This window comes from Micromys minutus, assembly GCF_963924665.1.
Source record: "Micromys minutus genome assembly, chromosome: 7".
In the NCBI taxonomy this organism is placed as follows: Eukaryota; Metazoa; Chordata; class Mammalia; order Rodentia; family Muridae; genus Micromys; species Micromys minutus.
The window spans coordinates 6,787,517-6,812,085 of NC_137976.1; the positions used below are offsets into that span (position 1 = coordinate 6,787,517).

Genomic DNA, 24,569 nt, shown 5'->3' on the forward strand with positions numbered 1-24,569 from the left:
ATGACAGTTCCCTGGTACTAGAAATGGAAGTTCCTCCATTTTTATTCCTTCTGTATTAGGTTTGTTGTCAGAATTGATATACACCACACACACACACATACACATGTACACACATACACATGTACACACTCATACACACATATGCACATACACACACACACACACACACACACACACACACACACACACTCGTCCCCATGAAAACTCACCTAGGAGAGCACCAATAACTAACAATGTATTTTGTGTTCCTGATCTTTAGTTTATGGTTACAGATCTTTGTAAAGAAGAAAAGATGCATCCTAAGAAGCCTAGGGCCCTCCCCAGTGTTTACCCTCTAGAATTGTAATTGTGCCTTTACAATAAACATCTGTAAGATTCTTGGATAAGAAGGTGGCTAATGTTATTTTTACTTTTTCTGACCCCTTTCTCACCCCCCCCCCCCCCCACTGTAGATCTTCGTTTGGGAGCAGAACCTCGAACAGTTCCAGATGGACCTGTTCCGTTTCCGCTGTTACCTGGCCAGCCTCCAGGGCGGGGAGCTGCCAAACCCCAAAAGGCTGCTTGCCTTTGCGAGCCGGCCCACAAAGGTGGCCATGGGCCGCCTTGGGATCTTCTCCGTGTCATCGTTTCATGCCCTGGTGAGCAAGTGCGTTTTGGAAAAATACCCATCCCAAGCAGGGCCCGACTGGGACTCTGAGGTATTTCCCCAGTTTGCGGCCCAATACAGATTCCCAAAAAGTCTTCACTTTGCAATTAGTGCAAAAGTGTATTCGGACCTGTGTGAAAATGTGCTTAAATCTCCTTGGATAGGACTTAAACTATTTATTGTGTCAAGAAAATGCAAAAGACATTGTTCCCACATCCGTACCCCCAGCCCGTCCCCTGTCCTTGGCGTTGGGAATCGAAGCTGAGATCCCACACATGCCAACTCTACCACTGAGCTGCACCCAGCCCCATGACAGTGTTTGTGGATAGATGGTACTTTTTAGGTAGTTTTGGCAAAGTTAACTTTATGTAAATGATCAATGTCGGGCCTTTCTTTGTGCATAAATCTCTGTAGGTAGGTACACTCTCCCCAGTCCCCCACACCACATGCATTAAACACAGATCTTTGTGGAGTTCGGAGGTCACACCCTGTCATAGTTTGATGGCTGTAAATATATGGTGTGTTAGAGGAAGGCCAAGTTTCAGTGATGATGTAGCCGAACACATATTCTCCCTAAGGAAGGAGGCTTCTATTTGACCCCTAGAGCAAGCAGCAGGCTGTGTGTACCATGTTGACAATCTGTAATCTTCAACACTTGCTAAATTACAGACAGCTTTATGTACTTTGGACCCATTTCTGCCAAAGGAGAAAAACAACCTGTGTACAAGCAACATGTTGTAGCCCATCCAGGGGGACACCTTCATATCCTGTGACACATTTGCTGAAATTGGATAGATTTTAAGTATCAAGGTCCAGACCTGCCCTGGGAAGTCTCAGCTGAGCGCCAGCCGATCCCTCCACTGAATTCTGAGCTCTAATTCGGTCCAAGGCGTTTGTGGTCTTTGTAAATAGATTAGTGTCACCATTCAGGCAATTAGGGGGAGATTTGAATTTTGAAAGAGGTCTTACACCAGTTTCCAGAGTTTATTAAAACTGTCTTATCTGCTAACCTCAGCCCTTCTTGCCTCTCCATGGCTGTTGTATATTTGCTTTTTTTTCTGGGCAAGTGAGGACCAAGTCCTGAGCCGAGCGTTCACCATGGCGTGGCCCAGGTCTGTTACCTGGGGACCTGAACACTAGTTTGTAACGTAGCCAAATCTTCATTCTGTGCGGGGAGAAAATATGAGATGAAAATTTTCTCTTCCCTCCTGTCAAGAGTGTCTGTTTATTCTTATTAGCAGGAAAGCTCAGGTGAGAGTCTGCCTGTCCATTATCCACACCCTCCCCTTCACTGAGACAGGGTAGATCGTGAAGAAATACCGTTTTACCTTCTGCTTCCAACTTGAATGCTTTGATTATTTTCTTATAAGGCATTGGACCTTACATCTCTGAAGCAGAGGAGGGAAGACGTTGAGCCACTTGTCATAATGAGCTGTTGACCTTAGAAAAGCTCTTTGGCTAAAAAGCTTAGAAATCCCCCCACCTCTTAAAGTCTGTGGTGTAGGCCCTCATTTGGTGGCAGGTACGCTAAATTTGCCCCGTTGAAGAAGTTGGTAACTCTGAAGGGTCTTTGCTGTTATTTGGAAGAATGGTGTTTCATTCCCCGGGTCTGCCTCTCCCTTGCTCCCTTCTGTTTCTCGCTGTCTGCCTCAGCCGCACAGACCTTGCTGTCCATGTGTCCTGCAGCAGGACTTTGATTTGAGACACAAGTTAGGTTACTCTATTGGGCATCTTGTTCTGTTTTCTGCACAGGCTCTTGAGGAACGGCCGGAGCAGGAAATTTCAGTCTGATTTATTGGACACCCTGCCCCCCAGTCTCTCCTTGTCATTTGACCCCGAGGGTCCCCTCCTCTCAATGGGAGCTGAATCATTCTTCAATTTCTCCTTTGTCTGGGATATTCCCCCCTCCTCTTAAGTGTGGGCAGAGGAGGTGCAAGGGTACCAGGGCCAGGGGAGGGCTTTGAGCTACAATGGGAGTCCCATTCACTAGGAGAGCCTCGGTCTTGCTGAGTGATTTGCCTTCATTAACTGAAGGGTCCTGCTGTATCCTTTGAAGAAAGGTTATCATTGTTCGTGTTTGCACAGATGAGCTGATAGCCAGGTGCCCGCCACAGAGGAGGCATTGTCTGGGCCGGCCATTGAGAAACCTCTTGTCCACCACCAGTTCTGCCTGCCTGTTTGTCCATACCCCTCTGGTCATTATTGTCCTTGAGAGTGGTGTGGGTGGAGGTGGGGGAGGTGGCTCCCTCAGTACAGCCTACAGGGCCTTAACACTTGAAAATTACTGCTAGTCTTTGAGCAGCCTGAGTCAGTCAACCAACCAGACACTGAGTGCTGGTAGATAACTCAGGCTTATCTTCCCCATGATCTTCCCTCCTGAGATTATGAACCCAAGAGTTTGCTGCTGCCACAGTATTGGAGTTTAAGTGTTTTATTTATTTATTTATCTGACTGACAAATCCTTGCGGGCACACGTGCCCCTGGCGTACATCAGCTGCTAGCCCTGTGATGAGAGTTAAAGAGCCAAGAACGCAGAGTCTGCCCTGCTGGAGCCTCGTATCCATGTAAGAAAGACGGGAAGAGGGGCACATGCAGTTAATGGAATGTGGTAATTGCAGACAGTGAGGCATGCTGGGAAGGAAATGATTGCAGACCGTGAGGCATGCTGGGAAGGAAATGAACAGGTTAACACATGCCTGCTGCGATAGTCAGCCCTCAGCATCCCCAGAAGAGTGGCATCAGGAACCCCTCAGATACCAAAGTGGGGTGGTCAAGTGCCTCACACAACGTGGCGTGCTGTTCCCACATAGCCCGTGCTTACCCTCCCTTGCACTTTAACTGTATGTAGGTCACTCACAGCACTTAATTCGATGTAAATGTCCTACAGGAACTTACACTACATTGTTTACTGAGTAGCGATGAGGAAAATGCCTCAACATGCCCAATGCATATGGAAACACTTTTTCCTGAATAATTTTCATCTGAGGTTGCCGGAATGCACAGATCCGGGGTGCTCACCCCTCCTAGGTACCTGTGTATAGTATGAGGGCAGACAGACTGACAGACAGTGTACTTACAAGTAGCCCTGGCTGTTTGTAAATTCACTGACACCAAACAGCTGTGGGTTTTTGTTTTGTTTTTGTTTTTTTTTTTTTTTTAGGCTTTCTTTTGGCCAGGGTTTTAATTCAGAACACCGTTTCTTCTGTGTCTCCACAGCCTCAGGAACACACATGTGTCAGCATGTTCTGATCTAACCGTTTTACGGCCTTTGTTTGCCTTCCACTTAGAAAGTAGAGACCAGAACATTTGACATGTTTTATGATGCCTTCTGTTTGTGGTGGAGGATGCCCCCCCGCCTTAAATACCTAAAGAATAAGTGTAGGTTAAAATCTTTCTCATAAAAATTCCCACGGGAGTCTTGGCTCCTGCTTCTTAATACCCTGATCTGTGTTTCTTAAGTACTTAGCTGAGACAACGCAAGACACCAGGGCTCTCTCATCCTTCTGTTTCTATCTGAGTCCAAAGCCCTTCTCCCCAAGTCCCTGAGAGATGCTGTCTGGTTCCAGTCCTCAGTGCGTGTGGGGGTCCTTGCTCATTCACTCACTGGGATTCTGCGCTGTTGATACTGTCAATACCAAAGACTCAGGGAGATGCTTGTGGCTGACAGGCCGAGGCCTGGGAGGCCCCCTGTGTTACCCAATACCAATTCATCCCCGAGGCTGCTGCCAATTGGCATCTGGCACGTTGGGAGTTGCCCGCGTGGGAATCTATGACAAGTAGGTTTTTAGACATTCACCTCCAGCGACAAAGAGCAGGTGGGGGCTTTCATTTCCAGTCTGACTGGCTGTGCCTCCTCCCGCGCCCTTTTGAAAGGAGATTTTGTGGGTGGCCTGTTGAGATCTGTCAGAAGAGCCCTGAAGTTCCTGGAACATTGCTTACACCCTGTAGGGTAAAGTTGAAGCCTGAATGGCCTAGGGACTTCCTGGAGCCCTCGGATGCCCCATTTCCACAACCGTCACAATGGCAGCTTCAGATGGAGAATTCAGTTCAGAAATGTTTCCCTGGTTAGACAGTATGTTGGAGGCACCTCAGCAGAATATAGCTTTAAAAAGAAATATAAGTGTAATTTCCTCTCCATCTAAACATATGTAAGTAATGGAAGATCTGTGTCACACACACATACATTTGAGAGAGTACATATATGCATGAGAGAAAACCCTCCGTTCATTAGTATGTCTGTTGCCTTGGCTACAGCTCAGTGGTAGAGTGCTTAACTAGCATCTGTAAGGTCCTGGGTTCAGTCTCCAACACAGTGAAAGAGACAGAGAGAGACAGATGAACTCCGTGGTCCAGTCTGCAAGGTGGTTCTCCTTCCTCGGTCTTTGATCCTGGAAAAGACTGATGTTTTAGGCTGTGACCCAGTTCTTTCTACCACTAGGGATGAACTGTGCCAAAGCGAGTAGAAAGCCCCCTCTTTTGAGAACCTTTCCTAGAAGCTGTCCCATTGACTAGAACTTGTCACGGTGCACGCCCCACTCCAAGGAAAAGCCAACTTTGACTTCTTGGCCAAGTGCCCAGGTACATTATGGATTTTCTAGGGGAGACCCTGGATATTGGGGCCACGAATTACTTACTTGCCTGGCCAAGAGGATGGTTTTCCATTTTCTAAGAGATTGAAGAGATTGGCTAGGTTAGATTTAGTATGAAATCACAGCCACCAGAAATCTGCTGGTTTTCACTGACCTTCAGTGTCAATTTTAATTAAAACGCAGAAACAGCTCTGTAGCTGTCAGGAGGCATCTCAAAAAAAAAAAAAAAAAAAAAAAAATGTGGCTCCATGCAGCAGGTACAGCAGTGCAGGTCTGACTGGAGGACAGCTAACTCTTAGCAATATGGTATATTGTATTGCCATTTTATTTATTATTACTGATTCTCCACCGTGATTGAGCTCGCCAGCTTTTCGTATTACATCAGTAAAGGTCTCCAAGTCCCCATGCCGTAGCTTTGAACACTAGGGTCATTGCTGTACTGGGAGAGGGGGTTAATGAAGGCTGGGACTGGGTGGCAACCCAAGGTGGCGTCTTCTGTCTTAACCAATCCCAGGTGGCAGCCAGGACTGGTGAGATCGGAGTGAGAAGGCGCACTCAGGCCATGTCCAGGTCTGCGAGCAAGCGAAGGAGCAGGTTTTCTTCTCTCTGGGGCCTAGACACTACCTCCAAAAAGAAGCAGGGACGCCCAACCATCAACCAGGTAGGTCCCAGAGTCAACACAAAGGATCCACTGATGTTACGTCTGTTTCAGTCGTTGTGTGTGTGTGTGTTTGCTGACACTTTAAATCAACTTGACACTTTAGTTCTACGAGACAGTTTTAATAAGTATTTTGTAGTCCAGACATTGAGCCATTAGTCTCTCAACAGCATGCATTCCCCACCTGCCCTTTCCCCGGTCTCTGGTTAATTACAGACCTGCCAAAGAAAGTGCAGAATTCATGGAAGTCCTCAGAACGGAGCAGGCTTCATAGGAAGCTGAGTGAGCATTAAATACAGTCTTCTTAATCCATCTCTGATGCCACAGGGTCAAAGGCAACCTCAGGGAAATGTGACCGTTTCTTTGGCTCTAAGATTTGGAAGGTGGCCCTAACCATGGCAGCTTCTACTCAGATCCAAGAGGATCACGGGGCTCACTTGGTCTGGGCTGATGCTTGGTGGAGCCCTGGGTAGCAAGGCCCAGTGGCCTTTCTCTTCCCTCTTCTAGCTGAGGTCTCTCTCCAGCTGACGTCACTCCCCATTACCGCCCTCTGTCTCCACTGACACTGAGAAGGGAATAGCCTCCAACCACCTGCCTAGATTTTAGAGGTCAGAAGACTTTTTGGAGAGACTACCGTGGCTGGACTGCCAAGCGCTCAGCATTTGCTAGGTTGGGATGCCCTTGAGCAAAGCTGACTGGATCCCAGGATTCCCTCACCCTTTACTCTGAGAGCTGCAGCCACTAGCTTCCACAGGCTTTAGTTAGTTCTGAAGGCTGCTGTCCCATGTTTCCCAATTGGCCAGCACACTCCCTCCTGAAACATGGCATGTTTCTGTCTTGATGGAATCCGAAGGAGACCAGTTGATCATGTGATGCCTGTGAGCATGAACAAGCTGGTTGGTTTATTTTTTGAATCTTCAGGAGGGTAGGACAGACGTGGCACAGTTGAGATTTGGAGGCTCTCTGCCTCACCTACAGAAGGAGGCTGTTAGCATCAGCCTCTCTCCACTGCTTTGCAGTTTGGAACTTAGGTTCTATCAAAACTCTAGGTTTATGTGGTTTTACCATCTGGGCACCTGGTTAGACTGTAGCCCACTGGGATGTGTCGCCGAATTTCAACGGAAGCAAGCGAACATCTTCACAATATGTTTTTAAATCATTTTTATAATTCCTGAAGTTAATTTTAAAAATCTTGCTTAGCCATATTGTAATAGAAAATTTGTCACTAATTCAGGACTCTAAAATAGACAAGTTTTTTGTTTCTGTAGCTTCATTTTTACTATTGAGACAGACAGACAGAGAGACAGAGAGACAGAGAGAGAGACAGAGAGAGAGAGGGAGGGGGGCAGGCTGACTTTATTCTGGTGGCACATGCTCCTTTAGTTGCCTGAATGTAGAAATTATTGTGTTTGGGTTTTGATTATTGATCCTATCATATCTTTAAGGTATATAATATGTACAGTTTCAAAAAAAATACTCTTCTGGTATTTAAATTACAACCAAAACCCTTTCCTACCTTTTAAACACAAAAGCTATAAATATGTTCTCCAGTTCTACTGAAGGATGGAATTGTGTAATTATGGGTAAGAAACTGCTTCCGGTCTGTGAGGGGAAGTCTTCTCTCTGAATGAGTCTCGTTCTTTTAAACTGGATTATCCACATCTAACAACAAACCATTTCTTTATGTTTGAACGGTTCAAGCTGTGGGAAGTTTGATTTACTGGGACCTGATTCTTGTGGCTTGCCACCTTAAATTGTGGCAGACTGTGGGATCTGGGAGGGCCTGAACCCTGCTGGGATGTCTTCCCAAAGCCTCTCTCTCCCACTGTGCCCCACTGTCCCCTGCTTTTGATTTATCAGATTTCCCTTTTTTAAGGTGACACTTTTGTCTGTGCAGGTGTTTGGAGAAGGGACTGATGCTGTAAAGAGATCTTTAGAGGGAATATTTGATGACTCAGTTCCAGATGGCAAGGTAAAAACCAACCCACAGTCCCTCTGGAGTCACACAGGGCACCAGCCATGCTGCCATTTGGGGGAAATTAAAATTCAGTACACTCGGTCTGAAAAATTCAAAGTTTCGGTTTTTACAAATGTTATCTAACAGGTTACCACGAGGTGGGGAAAACCACTTTCTGTTTAAATCTTGGTACTAATAAGAACATTTCCCTGCTGACATAACATTTCCATACTTATCATCTGACGCGTAAGATTCCAACTGGAATATGATTTGGGTTCCGAGTTAGCTGAATACTGTATGCCATTGCTAATTCCTTTTTATGTACAACTTTTATTCCCAAGAGGTGACCTCATACTCTGCCCACACATGCTATTTTGTTCCCATTAATTTCGAAGGAATGTTCTGATAGTATGTTCCTCCTCCTCCCACTCCTCCTCCCGCACTCCTCTTCCTCCTCCCACTCCTCCTCCTCTTCTTCTAAATGCATTTGCCTCCCAAGTCTAATACTCAGGTACGCTTCAACCTTATGCTTGAATTTAATAGGGACTTTCAAACTGTCAGGATTACAACCCCAGAAAACACCGATTTCCCCCATAGCCACTTTTTGTAGCCTTGCTTTATACCGGAAAAAAAAAAAAAGGACACCTCCCTTTCCAGAACCCCAGTTCCCCATTCCTCATGTTTTTAATGCTGACAGCACAATGCTGCTGTGATTTCCTGGTTTCCATCACCAGGATCAGTGCAGCAGAATTCAACTAGCTTTCGGTTGCCAAGTAACCAAGTAATATTAGTCAGCAGTGTCTGAGCCCGGTGTTCTAGGAAGGATCTGATCCACAGGAGCCAGAGTTCAGTGGAGTTCTTGGTTTAGTGGGAACTGGGGAATAATGGTGTCAGGAAAGGCTTTTCTTTACTCAGACTACCTGGATGTGTCATCCTGAGTCTGGAGGTGGCTCAGGGAATACATTCCCATGGCACCCCCCCCCCCCCCCCCCGTGAATAATTGTTCATGATGAAATTAAATTATTGCACATATATGCAATTCAAGCATAGTTCTAAATACTTACTTTGTCACATCTGAAGTTGGCCAGTTTTGTGTGTATTATTCATTTTAAATGATGTAGCATTGTTTCTTGCACACGGGGTAGGTATAGGGATGGCAACAGTTGTGGGTTCCCTTATATGTCTGTGGTTTCTAATTTTCTAGGCTTCCTGGCATTTAGCCTTGCCTCAAAGAGCAGTTTAGATGCAAGTCTAGGGTTGACAGAGTGCTAAGGGGCAAGGATTTGATGTGGTATGTGTGCCTGGGGAGATTCCAGTTGTAGGTTCTGGAGTGTGGGAAGTGATGCCTGTGGCAGGCTATTCTTTCTCTGGAGTCCAGCTTCTGAGTGAACACAAGTCCAAAAGCCGGGCTGAGCCTCTTCCTCCTGGACCCCATCATTGCCATGAATGGGAAGTTTTACTGAGAAGTTTGTCTCTTGCGGGTAGCTGCTTTCAACTTTGTTCTTAGGAATCTGTCGATCCATATTTTACAAACCCCTAGTAAAGCCATACTACTCGAGGATCAAGTAGGTTCACATCACAGCCATCTAACATGTCTCCTTGCTTATTTGATGGGGCTCCTAAGGGATCATGCACCCACGGGATGCTTGGTGCTCTGGCTTGTCTGCTTGTTTAGGTTCAGCCCAACTGCATTTGTCCAGGTCTTCCCCACCTCTCTCAAAATCCCCCCCCCCACCTCAATCTGTGTGGCTGAGATGACAGTCATGGTCCTAGGGGGGGGATCACTGTGAAGAGTCTTGGGACTCTTTGAACTCCATCTGGGATGTGGCCTTGTTCCTCCCTGTCAGCCCAGAGAGCACAAAGGATGCTGCTTTTTGTCAGCCTGTGGTGCCAGGGAATTATCTTTAAGAACACAGTTCCCTTGGGGGCTCATTGTTCCTTTGCAGTATAAAATTTGCATGGATATTCTTGCTGATGGAATTTTCTGCTCAGAATTCAAAATGCCTCTGTGGAAGAGACGCTGGGCTGAACGGAATGACATTGCTCTCTGATCATCTGTGCAGTGCTCACGTCATGACCGTAGACAACGTGGGGACGTTGTGTGTCCGTGTCCTGAGTCAAAGGCTGCTTGCCTCTCCTCTCATAATGCTTCTTTCTCTATAGCTATCTCTCCCCGGGGGTCTCCTCCCTCCCAGCGGGGACCCTCCTTCCAGTCTAGGCTGTTTCCCTGGGTTTAGGTAGTCTGGGCATCTGAAGTCATTAGAGCCCACAGCAGCTCTGATGACTTTGCTTCTTATCACAGAGGGAGAAGGAAGTGGTCTTACCCAGTGTCCACCAGCACAATCCTGACTGTGACATTTGGGTCCATGAATATTTCACTCCATCCTGGTTCTGTCTACCCAACAATCAGCCAGCCTTGACGGTTGTCCGACCAGGGGACACTGCGAGGGACACCTTGGAGCTCATTTGCAAGGTATGTAGCTCTTCAGGTTGTTCTCCTGAGAAGAGCAGAATTGTGGGGAGGCCTCTTCTCAAGCTCCTGTGGGCACAGTCTGAGGGAGGAGGCTGGGCATGCTTGGCACCTGTGGGTGCAGTCTGAGGGAGGAGGCTGGGTATGCACATGCATACAGCCCTGCATTCCTTCATGACACATGACCGTGTGCAAGCAGCGTCTGAGTGAGGAGGAGGGAAACTCTTTGGAGTGCTTTGTCTCCATGTTCCAATGCCACAGATGTGTGCCACCTCTCCCTGCACACAGTATAGAGAACCTGAGACGAAGACCAAAGCTTGTTAGGACTGAGAGTGCAAAACCCACCACCGTGGACACTCTGCTGCTTGCTTCCGTTTTGTACACGCTCGCACAGGCATTCGTCCAATTGTCTCATCCCATTTTGCCGACTGATGTTTGAATGGTAACCTGTACGCTGGTGACTTCTTTAGGTTAGGGAAACCCTAAGTGCGTTTGACATGCTAGGAAATTTCTCTTTCCGTGGACGTGGAATTGGCCTGAGTTTTCTAACTAGACAGTGATTGGTTTCGTTCTGCTCTCCCCTCAAAATGTGGAAATGTGTCCATCTTTTCCAAGGTGAGCCTCTTCATAGCTGGGCACCCTCCAGTGACAGCAGGAAGAGGGAAGTCACCCTTCTCGAACACTGGCTTTTACTTTTCTGTGTATCACGGCACCTGTGGTCTCAGTCGATCACATCATGTCTGAAGAGGAGCATTTGCAGATACAGGAAGCAAGGCTGCAAGGGCCTTAGGTACCAAAAGCCTTAGGTACTTTTCTGAGCTCACATCACAGTCAGAAAGGACAGGAAGATCAGCCAAGTGAGCCCATTCACGCTGCCCCCAACTGGGTGTGTGCATTTGTGACAGGTGGACACTCACAGAACTCACTAACACTCTCAGAGTGTTAGTCCATGGGAAGGACAGTCCACAAGGCTCAGAGGAACCTAGAATATATTCTTAGGGGAGTCAGCTTCCATAGGGCTCCAAAAATAGAAATCTTTTTTAATCCTAATTTTATTCTAGAACCATTTGGATGAACAAAAACGACATTTTGAAAGCCCTGTTCATTCAACATACGATTTGTAAATATTGAATAATTTCACTCTCTCAACAAGTATGTTGTGATTACACTACCAGAAATTTATATATGCTTTAAAAAAAAAGTCAGTAATGCCTAACCTAAGAAATATAGCTCTTCATGTGAATGGGGGAGGGGGAATGAAATGATCCAGTTCATTCTCAACAGCCTTCCGTGGAGAAAGTTGGTCCACTTGTTTCAGGACAAAGCTGAAATTGGTCCCCACATAGGCATTAGAAATAAACTGTCACCTCACCTCAGTTCTTTCATGGACACGGGCTTTAGCTTTCAAACATAATGGCGTCTCTGTTCATGGCTTTTCACTGTAATTACTTACCAAAGTCAGTCTTCTGAGGGTTTCTGTGTTCCTTTATTTATAGCTGAGCACAGGTCTTTAGAGAACCACTAATATTCTGCAGAGCTGGGGGAGGTGTTTTTAGCTGCTGGAAGTTGAAACCCTCGAATTTTTTGTATAAGCCAGAGCCTGGATGTGACATAGTGGTGGGGTGTCCTTGAGGAATTGACGATCAGGCCACAGTTTTGGAGTGGCCATGGCTTTGTGGGGAATTGGTCCGTAGGAAGTATTGGTCCCTAATATCCAATAATCAGTTTCTTCTGCCTCTTGCATTCACGTGTTCTCTTTCCCATCTTCTGAGCCACACCATTTTACCCCCAATTACTGTCTACCATCCATGTGATCACCAGTCAAGTTCTGGTGTAGTAAATGTTTCAAGATATTCATTTCATGAGATAGATGCCACTGAAATGATTGTCAAGCGGTGGCCAGCAACCATGCCGGCCTACGTGTTTAAAAAATATATTCGGATTATTGCAATTATAAAAACCAGCACAACTGATTTCATTCTTTCGTGGTAACTCATATTGTTCGTGTGTGACTGTGGTGTCAAGTTACTCCACATTTTTATATGTGTGTGTGTGTGTGTGTCTGTTCACTGTGTATGTGTGTAGGCCAAAGGACAACCCTTGAGTGCCATTTTTAGGACACAGTCCACCTCCTTTGAGTTAGAGTTTCCCATTGTCCCGGGCCTCACGACAGTAAGCTAGACAGGCTGGCCCGCTAGTCCCAGGGATCGCCCTGTCTCCTGTCCCAAACACGGCGGTCGGAGTGAGACGCTGGCACCCTGGCAGTTTTATGTAGTTCTGGAAGTAGACTCGGGCCTCATGATTGTAAGGCCCGTACTTCCCCACTCAGCCGTTTCCCCAGCCCAATTATTCCGCATCTTAGTGGCTTGAACTATTAAAAAGAACCACACAGCTACTTAATCCTTTGAAACAATTATAGTAAAATGTGAGGGTTTTTTTTTTTTTTTAATGCTAGCTAAACTTTCCCAGTTGTAATATTTATTTTATGGCAGAGTTTACAAAACGGATATAATGCTAAGTGGTTTGAGTAAGTGTAGACTGGAAAGCAAATGTACTATTTAATTTCCCCTCCCCTTAACGGAATTCCTCTTGCAAGGAAATTCTCTCTTGAATGGTTTTCGAAGTCAAAACAATCCAGATGCTTCACAATCATTCACCAGTGTTTCCTCACCCTTGGGTTCTTTCGTACAGTGTTACAAGCACAGTGTAGTTCTGTCTGCTTTGAGATGGAAGTTCGGGAGAGTTGGAAGACTGAATTAGCTCCTGCTTTATTTCAGATCATAACTCTTCTTTTTAAAGATTTATTTATTTTTATATATTTGAATACACTGTCGCTGTCTTCAGACACACCAGAAGAGGGCATAGGATCCCATTACAGATGGTTGTGAGCCACCATGTGGTTGCTGGGAATTGAGCTCAGGACCTCTGGAAGGACAGTCAGTGCTCTTAACCACTGGTCATAACTCTCAAACTCTCACTGAAATGGGAGGGTCCACAGGAATACTTATCTTCCATGTCCTGATGTTAGAATAACTGTTCACCAAGTGATTTCTCATCAAACCCATGTGAATATTTGCTTTTCTGTTTCTTCTGAGTCTGAGCTGGTCTCAACCTTGACACACTCCTGCCTTAGCCTCTAGACCACAGGGGCAGTAGGCACGTGCTGCTGGTACTCGGGCCTACCCTCACTTTCACACTTGGTCGCATGCATTTGTCTTTAATTTCTAAAGTTATCAAGTAATAGAAGTTTGGGAAAATACATGTGGTGTGAACCATGTTCTCCGCACTAAAACCCGGCTGCCATTTGTCCTTCCCCATGCCATTCCATATGTCAGCAGTATGGGGATGGAGGTGGGATTCTCATTCTGTTCAGTACTGTCTGTCTGACAGCTGGCTGATGCGTGTCCCCACTGTGGTTTGTCCCAGAATCCCCTGGGTGAGGTTAGTACAGGGCTGGGATGTCCAGAAGGTGATTACAGAAGCCAGTCTGGTTAGGACTGTCCAGGAGTGTTTATTAATGACAGCAGTAAGGTGGCCAGGCTGCCTTGTCCCGGCCATTGAGACCCACATGAAACTCAGTCCTCCTTCCCTTGCGCCTCAGTAGGGAACAGATGGCAAAACAAAATGTTTGCCTGTAATTAAAGGATTTGTGAAGCCCGGGAGAGTGGGAAGAACCTCTCCTCCCGCCCCTCACAGGCTCACAAGGGAAACTTCTTACTGGTCCTGTCACCCCAGTCCTTAAAGGCTTCCCTGGTGTGCATTCCCTTGGCCCACCCACGCCCCTTCTTCACCTCTGACTCCTGTAGAGAGCCAAGGGCTGTCCATCACGTCTCAGACATAGTGAGGGGAAAGCCAGGTGCCTGGAGTCCCATCACTGAACGGTGTTTGTTCTGCTGCATGGCCTTCAGACTTCACAATCTTTGGGACAAGAACCCAGGCTGGATTCCGCGCCCCCCCCCCCCAACCAGCAACAGAAGCACCTTTACCACCCGCTGCATGCTGCTGGGATGCCAGTTCTCCAGACCCAAACCCACCCTAGAGACCCTCAGCGATCTGACCAGTCACTCTAGGGACCCTCAGCGATCTGACCAGTCACTCTAGGGACCCTCAGTGTCTGTTCTTTGCTGTGTCACCTGTGCCCACCTGGCGTGCTGCTCACTGTGAGCTGTGACTGAATGATAAGGGAGTAATGGTTGGACTGCCATTTTGGCCTATGTGTTTATAGATACTCAGTAGGAAGTAAGAGTGCTTACAATAGATTTTACTTCTTAAAACATAATTCTCACCACTGGACGTTGAGAAATACTTTTTAATCACTTTATATAAAATTGAAATTTTATCTTAAAAATATGAGGTATTTCCAGTTTGTGTAGAAGTGAGATCCGTGTAATAAATCCCCGTGTACCCCTTGTCTCAGGCTCCCGAGGACATACTCGATCCTGTTTGTGACTAAATAGGACATTTTCCTTTCTTCCCTTCTCAGGCGCATCAACTGGATCATTCCGCCCATTACTTGCGCCTGAAATTCCTAATGGAGAACAAGATGCAGTTCTACATCCCGCAGCCTGAGGAGGACATTTACGAGCTGGTAATGTTTATGACCACTGTCCGTGTACACTCGGAGATAATTTTCAGATTATGCATGTCCTTGTGGTAACTGTAGCTGGTGGAGTGGAACAAGTTCTGAAGAGAACAAGCCCCGAAGCTGGCGGAGATGGCCTTGCTTCTCACAGAGATCCCAGAGCGGAAAGAGGCCTCTGCTTGTCCAGAGAGCAGGGCTGTGCCGTCTGTCACCCAGAACACTGAAACCCACAGATGATGCTCAGATAAGAGTTGGGCAACAGGACCAGCTCTTACACTTTTATGTTTTTTTTCTTTAAATTGGTGACTCTAAGATCAGTTGTTTTTTTTGTTTTTAATTGGTGACTCTAAGATCGGTTGTCACAGTGAAAGCGCTCCAATTTTGTGTAGCTTCTGTTCTTATCAGAACTGAAAGGTTAAATCTTGTGGGTGTACCGCACGCACCCCACCCTTACCTCCCCGCCCATCTGACGCATCGCCCAGCTTGCTGGAACTGCATTCATATAGATTCTCGGAGCTATCTATGGATGTCTGAGTGTCCACAGAGGTAGAGAACTTGGATTTTGATCTGGGCCTGAGCTTACTTCAGTCCTTCTGCATACTAATCTTAGGGTCCTGGCAAACAGTGAGACACCAGTACTGAGAGTTCTGGGATTTTACAAAGGGCAGAAGAATGGTTTCTCAGTAGGTGTTAGCGGTTGTCGCCGTGGAAACCACTGGCAGCTTCCTTTTCTTAGCAGACCAGTGCATTTTCTTTTTTCAGCTCTAATAAACAATGGTTTGGGGAATAAGGGCCTCTCTTGGAGAATGTTCTGGCCTCTTGGTACTTAGTCATCCTTCTGGAGGACATGGAGCTGTTTGCTGTGGATGTGGGGATGGAAACAAGGGAGTGTCTCTCGACAGAAAACGGAACTGGAAGTACAGCCCGGAGGTTCCTTTTGGAAAGAGGAACCATGGTGCAGAATTTCATAGGGAGTGGTATTTTAAATCAACTTCTCGAACTGTATTTTTTCTGTTAGGAAACTCTCACCAACCGTAAGCACACTGTTTAAAGCACTTTGACAGATCCATGTGGTTGTCTCCACGGTATGAGTTATGATTTGGAATGTGTCTGGCTGGCGAGCCGAAAAGGTCACCCCCAGATCTCTCTAAATGTTCTTTTAAGGAAATAGGAGATTATCCTCCTGTGACAGTCTGATCATGTTAAATGTTGGAAGCAGATTAAAAGGGGGCCAGTGGGATGGGATGTTCACTGGTTAGGGACACAGCCCACACTTGCAGAGGAGCCAGCCTAAGGTTCTCAGTACCCACATGGTGGCTTATAACCAACCATCTGTAATTCTGACCTGGGCTCTCTGGTGCCCTCTTCTGGCCGCTGCAGCCACTACACACACATGGTGCATAAATGTGCTGCAGACAAAACTCTCATACACATAAAATAAACATTGCAAAAGGAAAAGGACCCAAATGATGACTCCACGCTAGGCTGCTAATGGCCATGATGGGGCAGGTTGCGTTAATAGCAAGGAGGTACTGTGTTTCTTCTGAGAATGAGCAAGGAGTCCTTTCCTTGCCCAAGAAGAAAAACATTAGCTCAGCACTGTGGTCCCTAACTTCTCGGAGGCTGAGGCAGGAGAATGACGTGATCCCCTAGGAGTTCAATGTTAGCCTGATGAACAACACAGCAAGATGTTACTTGGAGGGAAAAGGATCTCACGTGTAGTGTGGTGCACATTTGAAACCGCAATGCTGCGACATCTAGGCAAGCGGATTGAGGGCTAACCCTGGAGCTAGCCTCTGCTACAGTTTCATCTTGGAGCTACATGATCACAAAAGAGAGGCTAGGCTGATAACACTGTAAAAAGACCATTTAGTTTATGCCTTACAGTTTGTGAGTTTCAGTAGATTGTAGGGCTCATAGGCTGCCAACTTCCGTTTTCTGTATGTACCGGGCATGTGTGCCAGTCGGGCCCTCTACATGTCAGGCATGTGCGCTAATCGGGGCATCACTTTGAAATGCCTATTACGCGTATGATTGTTGTGAACAAACATTTTTTAGATTTATTTATTCTATTGTTTTATGCATTTTAGTAAGACTGGAGTCAGACAGTTGTGAGCCTCCATGTGTGTGCTGAGAATTGAAACGGGTCCTCTACAAGAGCAGTCAGTGATCTTAAACCACTGAGCCAACCCTCCGGCCCCCCTCACATATCATAAGCTATGGACACTATGTGGTTTTATCCAGTGATGACGATGGTGTGCTGGTGCGCCGAGCTCAGTCTATGTCTATAAGTGTTATGTATGTGTTATAGTTAAGAGAAAAACCCGAAGTACAGGGGGAGCATTGTGTTTTCTCTCTCTGGCCCAGAGATCCCCAAGGAAGCAATTACCAGGGCCTGGCTTATGCCAGCATCTTCAATCTCACCACGTTCTCCAAGCTTCTTATGTTCCGGGCAGCTCTCGTGCTTGACAAAGCTTCTAGAGCCCTTCCCAGAGTAACAGTTACGGTCACACGAGATAGGATGTGTAGACTTTCCCATGGCTTAGTTATAACAAGATGCCTAGCAACAATCAATTGAAATGATATGTCCTGAGCTCACTGAGTTATAACCTTAGCAGTCGATGTAGCAGCGACTGCCTCTCAGAAACCTGGCAAGTATAACTAATCCCCCGAGGTATTAGTCGCAAGTGGAATTTGATACTGAGATAGGTTTAGTGTTCACGATGTAGCCATGGGTACTCTTGGTATTGGGGTTCAGGTTGCCTACACGCATCCATGGTCAAAGAAGATGCTGGTCAATCTTCTGTAAATATTCTGGGTATCTTTTACTTTCTGTTCTAAGTTCACAGGCCCCCAAAATCATCTCAGGGGTCCCTGGTTTGGATCATTCCTCTGGGTGTGGGGTCAGGTCATGCCAAGGCAGGGCCCGTCGGCACAGTGTGCTTTCTGAGAGCATATTTGGTTTGTTTGTTTGTTTTGCTCCTTCTAGCAGGCAGCAGTCTGCACAGAGTTAGCTGGCTTTGCTGCCTCACCTGCATGCTGTCTGCAGCCATGTCCTCATATATGACCCCCTACCCCATCCCAGATACTCAATTCTGTCTCATCAGTAGCAGAAAGTGAGTTCCGGACTTGGAAGGTTTTGGAGGGCGATGGGTATTCTTGTGGGTGGGTAGGGAGCTCTCTGAATATCTACCAGTACTCCCTGTCTGCCTGCTTTACTGACTATAGTAATGTAAATGACACCCATTTGGCTATTTCTTCATGACTAGATAGTTGTTGGAACCAGGCCATAGAATGATCACAAACCTGGGGTTTAGTCTGTAGAGATAATAGCTTTTCAGATCTCACAATCAATGAGTTCTTATTAAAGTGACGGGGGAAGAAAATGTGCGGCCAAAATTGATTAATTTATTTATTCATTCATCTAGCAAATATTTACTTAGCGTTTTTGTGCCTGGCATAATCTCTGATCCTCACAGGGTGTGTGCCAGAGGCGGGGGAGTCCTGTTTCTGGAGGAGCCTCTATTCAGGTTTGCAGAAATTCGAGTAGAAACCTGTCTTCGGCAGCAGGTTTTGAGGCTTGGAAAAGCAAAAGGTTGGGGCAGACGAATAGAGAGGCACGGCGTTGGCATGCTGAGGTGGGCCATGGGAGTCAGGAGGCGAGGAGAACGAGGCACACGTCTCTCGTGTTTCAAGCAGACGTAACACAGGTCAGGTGGGGGAGGGGGAGGTCAGTTGGTAGAATTTCTTCTGTCACAGGAGCAGGAGCTCTAGACCTCAGGTCCCCTGTAAAAGGTGGTGCAGAGCCAGGCACCTGTCATCCCAGCGCTGGCGGCAGACATGGCGGGAGCTGAGTTGGTGACTCCAGGCTCAGTGAGAGATGTCATCAGATGTGAAGTGAGAGTGGTTGGGAGAGACACTTGACAGCCATCTCTGACCTCCACATACACGTGCGCACACACATGCTCGCACACACACACGTACAAAGGAGAGGAGCCTGGCTCTGCGTGAGGCGGGGAGGGAGTGTGAACCGTCTGTACCGCGTGGGCCGGTGAAGTAACAGGTCAGAGGGCTGGGCACAGGCTAATGGAATCCGGCTGTAGACTGAGCCGCCATGTTGTGACTTCTCTGTAGCACATACAGAACAGTGTACAGTTTGAGGGCCGTGATGCGCTGAACATGTGTGAACTTACTCAGGTCTTATCCCCACATAACACACAGTGAAGGCCACCTGCCTGTCATTTGTGGTATATTAGGTAGGTATCAGATGCAGTCTAAAGGCGAGTCTGTGTGAGCTGGCGAACACCGCTTTAATGCACATACGGCACCGTTTCCCTTGAGAGAGTTCAGCACACACGGGTTTGGGTTTTCTGGGGTCCTGGGGGTCCCGAGGCCGGTCCTATGACTTACCTCGCAATGGCAACAGCTGACCTCTTTTGTCACAGACTCCTTGAGGTTGGCATAGGGCAAATGCACCATATAGGGACAGTGGGCAGGCAGACTCCTGCTGGCTGGGGTCCACAGCTGGATAAGAGGCCGTGGTGGCCTGGACTGGGGTGGCCGGGGAGACGGGGAGACAGGACATGATTTCGTGAGAACCCAAGCACCTGGTTAGTCAAAGCGGTGTTAAAATCTGGTCATCTTCTTCATCTAGTTTTTGAAAGGGGTTGGGGGAAATGCTTTAATGGTATTTTAAATGTGGAACTTTAATATGTGTGCTCCTAACCTGTGCATACAGTGACCAGCTTTCGAGTTTCCTGCCCCTCCCACTGTGTTTTCAGAAAACACATTTTAAGAAACAGAAGTTTTCTCCTTTATTTTATTAGAGATTTGTCCTCTCTCTCTCTCTCTCTCTCTCTCTCTCTCTCTCTCTCTCTCTCTCTCTCTCTCTCTCTTCTCAACCTGGTCTCAGTCTCAGTCAGCACAAGAGTGAGCGTGTGGCCTTGAGGTTGGTGTGTATGATGCTGACACAGTGGACAGGGTGGGGGGCAGAGATTCTGAGCCAAGTGTGTCCTACTGACTCTCTGCAGAGACGGTCAGAACTAACGGGTGTATACTGCCACCTAGTGGGAAGGACTGGCTGTCACACATATTAAAGAGTAAATTACCAAGGCTCAGCCTTCGCAGAGGCTCTGAGCGAGCTCTGTGCTGACCTGCTGTCTTGTCAACTTTATTTAAATAATTCCGTATTTGTAATTTTATTGGCTGTATATTCTGATCCTTAAATCGCTATCACCGAAGTCTCTAATTAGGGAATTTAATTTCGCGAACCACTTCCGAAGTGTCTAAATAAAATCATATTGAATTAAGCTCCCCGACACCCAGGCTGTATGGCCAGTGTTCCTAGCTCTAACTCCCATCACATTGTGTCATAGTATACCGAAGAGAGAAACCTGCGTTTTCTTCTTGACTGAATAAAAGAACATCCTGAAGAGGTGGGGCAGGGGTAGCCATTGCCGGGGGCTTTGCTTCAATGCCTCAGAATGACGTCCCTGTTAAATTCTATGGCTTGAGACTTATTTTCATTTCAACATTAGTAATAGCTTGCATTTGTGTTTTCTCTTTTGTCTTCAAGTTTGGATTTCAGCTTTAGGCTTTTTACCTAAGGACGTTCATTCTCCTGACCTTGGGCCCCTTTGGGTTTCACAGGTTGGCCTGAGTCAGCACAGGGGGACTGAGCAAACCATATCTCTGGGGTTTGCAAGACGGCATTCAGGTCCTTCCCTGCCTGCCCTGGCTTACAACTCATTAAAGTACTTTCTTGCCAGCGTTACCCCCCCCCCCCCCCAATTTATGAAAAGGACACTGTAACTGTCCCAGTATGGGATGAAAAGACACACAGTTGACATTCGTGTCTTGTGAAGTCAGGTCCAGATATGAAAACACACGATCAGTTGACGTGAACATCTTCCGACGTGTGAGCTGAGTCCCACGTCAATCTTGTGATTATACAGAAACACATTCTAGACTGTGTTGGGTTTCTAGATGGTTGATCGATTTGTATACTTAATTTTCTAGCTAATTTTGTACAGTTGAGCGGCTAACAGAGAATCCCATCATCCAGTTGGTGTCCACCAGTTCATGATGCTGTGGGGTTTCCTCCTGTGTGAGTCTGGTATTGTGAAGACACTCACTCTGCACGTTTATAACCTTCTTTTGATTTTCAGTCCCTGCCCCAGCACTAGAGGGTTTAATGACGGGGGCCTTGTGTTTTAGGTCTGCGATAAATGTAGGGTGTTCTATAGAGCGATGTGTACGTATGCAGAGAGAATGTGGTTAGGAACAGAATGGCTTCTAACCTTAGCTGAGCTTGGTGATGCGCACTGTGGGTTTCTACTCAATAAAAAAGACCGATGTAGCATGTATCTTTGTTCAAGTATCAATTATGAAAAAATAAATTTACAGAACACTAGTCGGTCCTAAGAAGCTATTTGTGATGGGATCCTAATCAGCCCCCCTCTCTCTGATTTGCAGCTTTACAAAGAAATTGAAATCTGTCCAAAAGTCACCCAGAACATCCACATTGAGAAGTCAGACACGGCTGCTGATAATTACGGTAGGTTTTATTTGTCTTTGGTCTTTGGGTGTTTGTGTTTCCAGCTAAGGCACGTCATCTGTAAACAGAACGTGCACGTACTTACAGTTCAATAAAAAGCCTCTGGGGCCTGCTTTAAATGACACATCTGGGGGCTGTTCTCTGAAGCACAGCTGAGCTATGAAAGAGCCGTTCATCCCCGGCACAGGGAGGGAAGCCGCTGGCCTTCCGTCTCTTAATTTGAATCAATGGGATTCTGCTGTCCTAAGAAGCAAATAGAGGGGCCATGGAAGAGGACTCTGTGGCTAAGAGCACTTGCTGCTCTTAGAGGAAGCTAATTCAGATGCCAGCACCTTGAGTGGCTTACAGCCCTGCTTTAAACTCCAGCACCAGGGCATCCAATACCCTCTTCTGGCTGAGTATCCCCCTACCACATATACACGGGTGGGGGTGAATAGGGAGATACATTTTTAAAAAGAAGGAGGTGGGCATAGTGGGGGCGGATTATTTTATTTTCTGTTGTGCCTGGCAGCGAAGGAACTGGCCATTTCCTTATCCTGCCTGTAAACAGGCTTCGCCCCACGAGGAAAGTTAAAAGGCCTTACTTTGTTACTGTGTGGTGGTGCCCGAGACCCCTGCTGGGTTGTGTGGTACACAGCGCTCTCTGCGGTTGTGACTTACTACAGCGAAATACCACAAAGCAAAACCGAGGGAGACAAGGGACAGGAAGAGAGTGTAGGGGCAGCCAGCTCAGGCCTCCACATTGCTCCCCCACTGCAGTGAGAGGAGAGACCTGAGTCCCCAGAATCAGGGTGTGGCAACATGCAGGCTCAGCTGCTGTGGGGAACTCTTAGAGACTCAGTCTCTGAGGCCGTTCTGGGAAAGTGAGTCATTCAGACACCCTCTGCCTGTTGCACACCAGAAGCCTAACCTCTCAGAAGCAAAGCAGACAGAAAGCGGGAGCTCCCCTCTGAATAACATTCTCGTACTGCTTAGACATGCAAGCCACGGGCTAGAGAGATGGCTCAGTGGTTAAGAGCACTGTCTGTTCTTCCAGAGGTCCTGAGTTCAAATCCCAGCAACCACACAATGGCTCTGTAATGGGTTCTGGTGTGTCTGAAGACAGCGACAGTGTACTTACATATATAAAATAAATAAATGTTTAAAAAAATGCAAGCCACATTACAGTGTTGGCAAATTTCTCTCAGACATGTGCAGGTCTTTCAAAAACAAACAAACAAACAAACCTCCACAGACCTGCCTGCTGTGTCACCTTTCCCATATGGCTGTTTACTCTCTGTAGTTCCCTCTGTCATGAGAGTGTCTTTCCTCCCACCATCTCAGACCGCTCTCAGCTTGATCGGTTTGAGTTAGCATGTCAGCACAGGGGTGTGCATCTGGAGAGTGCTGTGTTAGGGTCACCAAAGCCCGGTGTCCCAAGTCTGACATTTCCTTCTCACACTCTCCACGAGTCCTTTGGGACTATTACTTGTCCTTACTCCTGAGGCAGGCCCGGGGCAGCTGTCACCTGAGAGTCTGTGGCTTTGCAGAGGGGAAACAGGAAGTGGGGAATCAGGTCTTACTCAGTGACAGTGACAGCTCTAAGCAAATCACAGTCACCTCTTTACAAAGGGGTGGATGTGTGTGGGCCTACTGTGTGCTGAAAGCTTGCAGTTCCTGGTGATATGTCCAGAGCACTGCTTACTCATATCTGAGATCTTTCTCTGAATGCGGCTGTTAACCTTTTATTTAGTGTTTGAAATCCTCAAAGCCTTTGTATTATATTCCTTCTGCATCTCCTGCACATCCTCATCTCAAAATGCTCATTAGAGAGCTGTGGCCTAATGAAGAGAACCTAATTTTGTCTCTCCGGCCACTTCCAGGACACCTTCACGCCATTTACTGTTTGACCCCACCCCTCCCCCACCCTCCCCAGCCAAACACATCAGAAAGCCTGGAGGACATCCTCAGTGGCAAAGAATTAACGTTTATAAAGGGCTTAATATGCAACAGAAGCGTGACGTGCGTGACGAAAGCCACAATCGGTGACACTGGCGTAAACAGTGCCTGCTCCGGCAGACTCACGCTCTTAATTCCCGTCAAGCGGAGACAGCTAGTGAGAGTCCTAAAACATGAGTTAGTCTCCAAGCTTGTGATCCGGGAACATAAAAACAGGCACTCGACATCCAAACACCCACAGTCACCTCTGTTTTCCTCAGGGAATAAACGATGAGATGTTCCACAATGGCTAAAGTTGGAGATAGCACAGAGCTCAGTGCCCTGGCCTTTTCTTTTTCTCTACACATGCATACTAATAATAAAGGTCAGTTTTATAAAAGGATCCGTGTGGGTGTTCTGCCTGTGTATTTATCTGTGTACCACTGCAGTACCTGGTGCAGTGTGTTGAGGCCAGAAGAGGGCGCTGCTGAGTCCGAACCTGGATCCTCTGGAAAAGTAGCCAGTGTTCTTAACCACTGAGCCGCCTCTCCCACCCCTGACAAGGTTTAACTCTTCAGTTAAACATATCAAGAGGGTAATAACAATGAACCATAATGGAGAAGAGTTGCAAAAGCATATTATAGTCAGAGTTGGACGGGTCATTATAGCCGCAGACAGTAAAGCTACCGGTGCGAGTGCGGTGCGTTGGAGACATTTGAGGGGTTCAGAGTGACATAAACGGTTTGGCCTGCTTCAGTTTGAGTCCTTGTGACCAGCAGTACTTTCATATAGTTCACATTCCATTGTTTGGAGGTTGAGGCCGCACCACACTGATGGAAGATGTTCTGGGGCTAAATCACTGGAAAGCCCTGCTGCATGAAGGTGACCTCGGCTAAGCCAGTGTTGGGGCCCTGTCCGTGTCCCTGTAGTGGCAGGAAAGGATGAAGAGTCCCTGTTGTAGTGACCCTGCCGTGAGAAAATACTCTAGCAAAAGCAACCCAATGGCAAAAGGGTTTATTTCAGCTCACAGCCTGAGGGTGGGGGGATACAGGAGGCGGAGTCCTGGCTGCGGGGGTCTGAGGAAGCTGGTCCAGTTGAATTTGAAGGAAGCAGACAGCAACACATGGTCACACTCAGCTTCCTCCTTCTTATGTCGTTTATAACCTAAGCTGAGAGGATGCTGTATCCTCCTCC

At 47.0% G+C, this 24,569-nt stretch overlaps 1 protein-coding gene across 1 annotated transcript in view; it reads left to right on the forward strand.

Annotated features, from left to right (window-relative positions):
• TIAM1 (TIAM Rac1 associated GEF 1) overlaps positions 1 to 24,569 on the forward strand; it is a 164,491-nt gene that overhangs the window by 88,330 nt on the left and 51,592 nt on the right. Inside the window, exons 7-12 of the mRNA XM_080919023.1 lie at positions 453 to 638; positions 5,750 to 5,896; positions 7,791 to 7,865; positions 10,153 to 10,323; positions 14,804 to 14,908; positions 21,377 to 21,458. Of these exons, the coding sequence (XP_080775149.1) occupies positions 453 to 638; positions 5,750 to 5,896; positions 7,791 to 7,865; positions 10,153 to 10,323; positions 14,804 to 14,908; positions 21,377 to 21,458 (766 nt within the window). The remainder of the gene's footprint in view (positions 1 to 452; positions 639 to 5,749; positions 5,897 to 7,790; positions 7,866 to 10,152; positions 10,324 to 14,803; positions 14,909 to 21,376; positions 21,459 to 24,569) is intronic.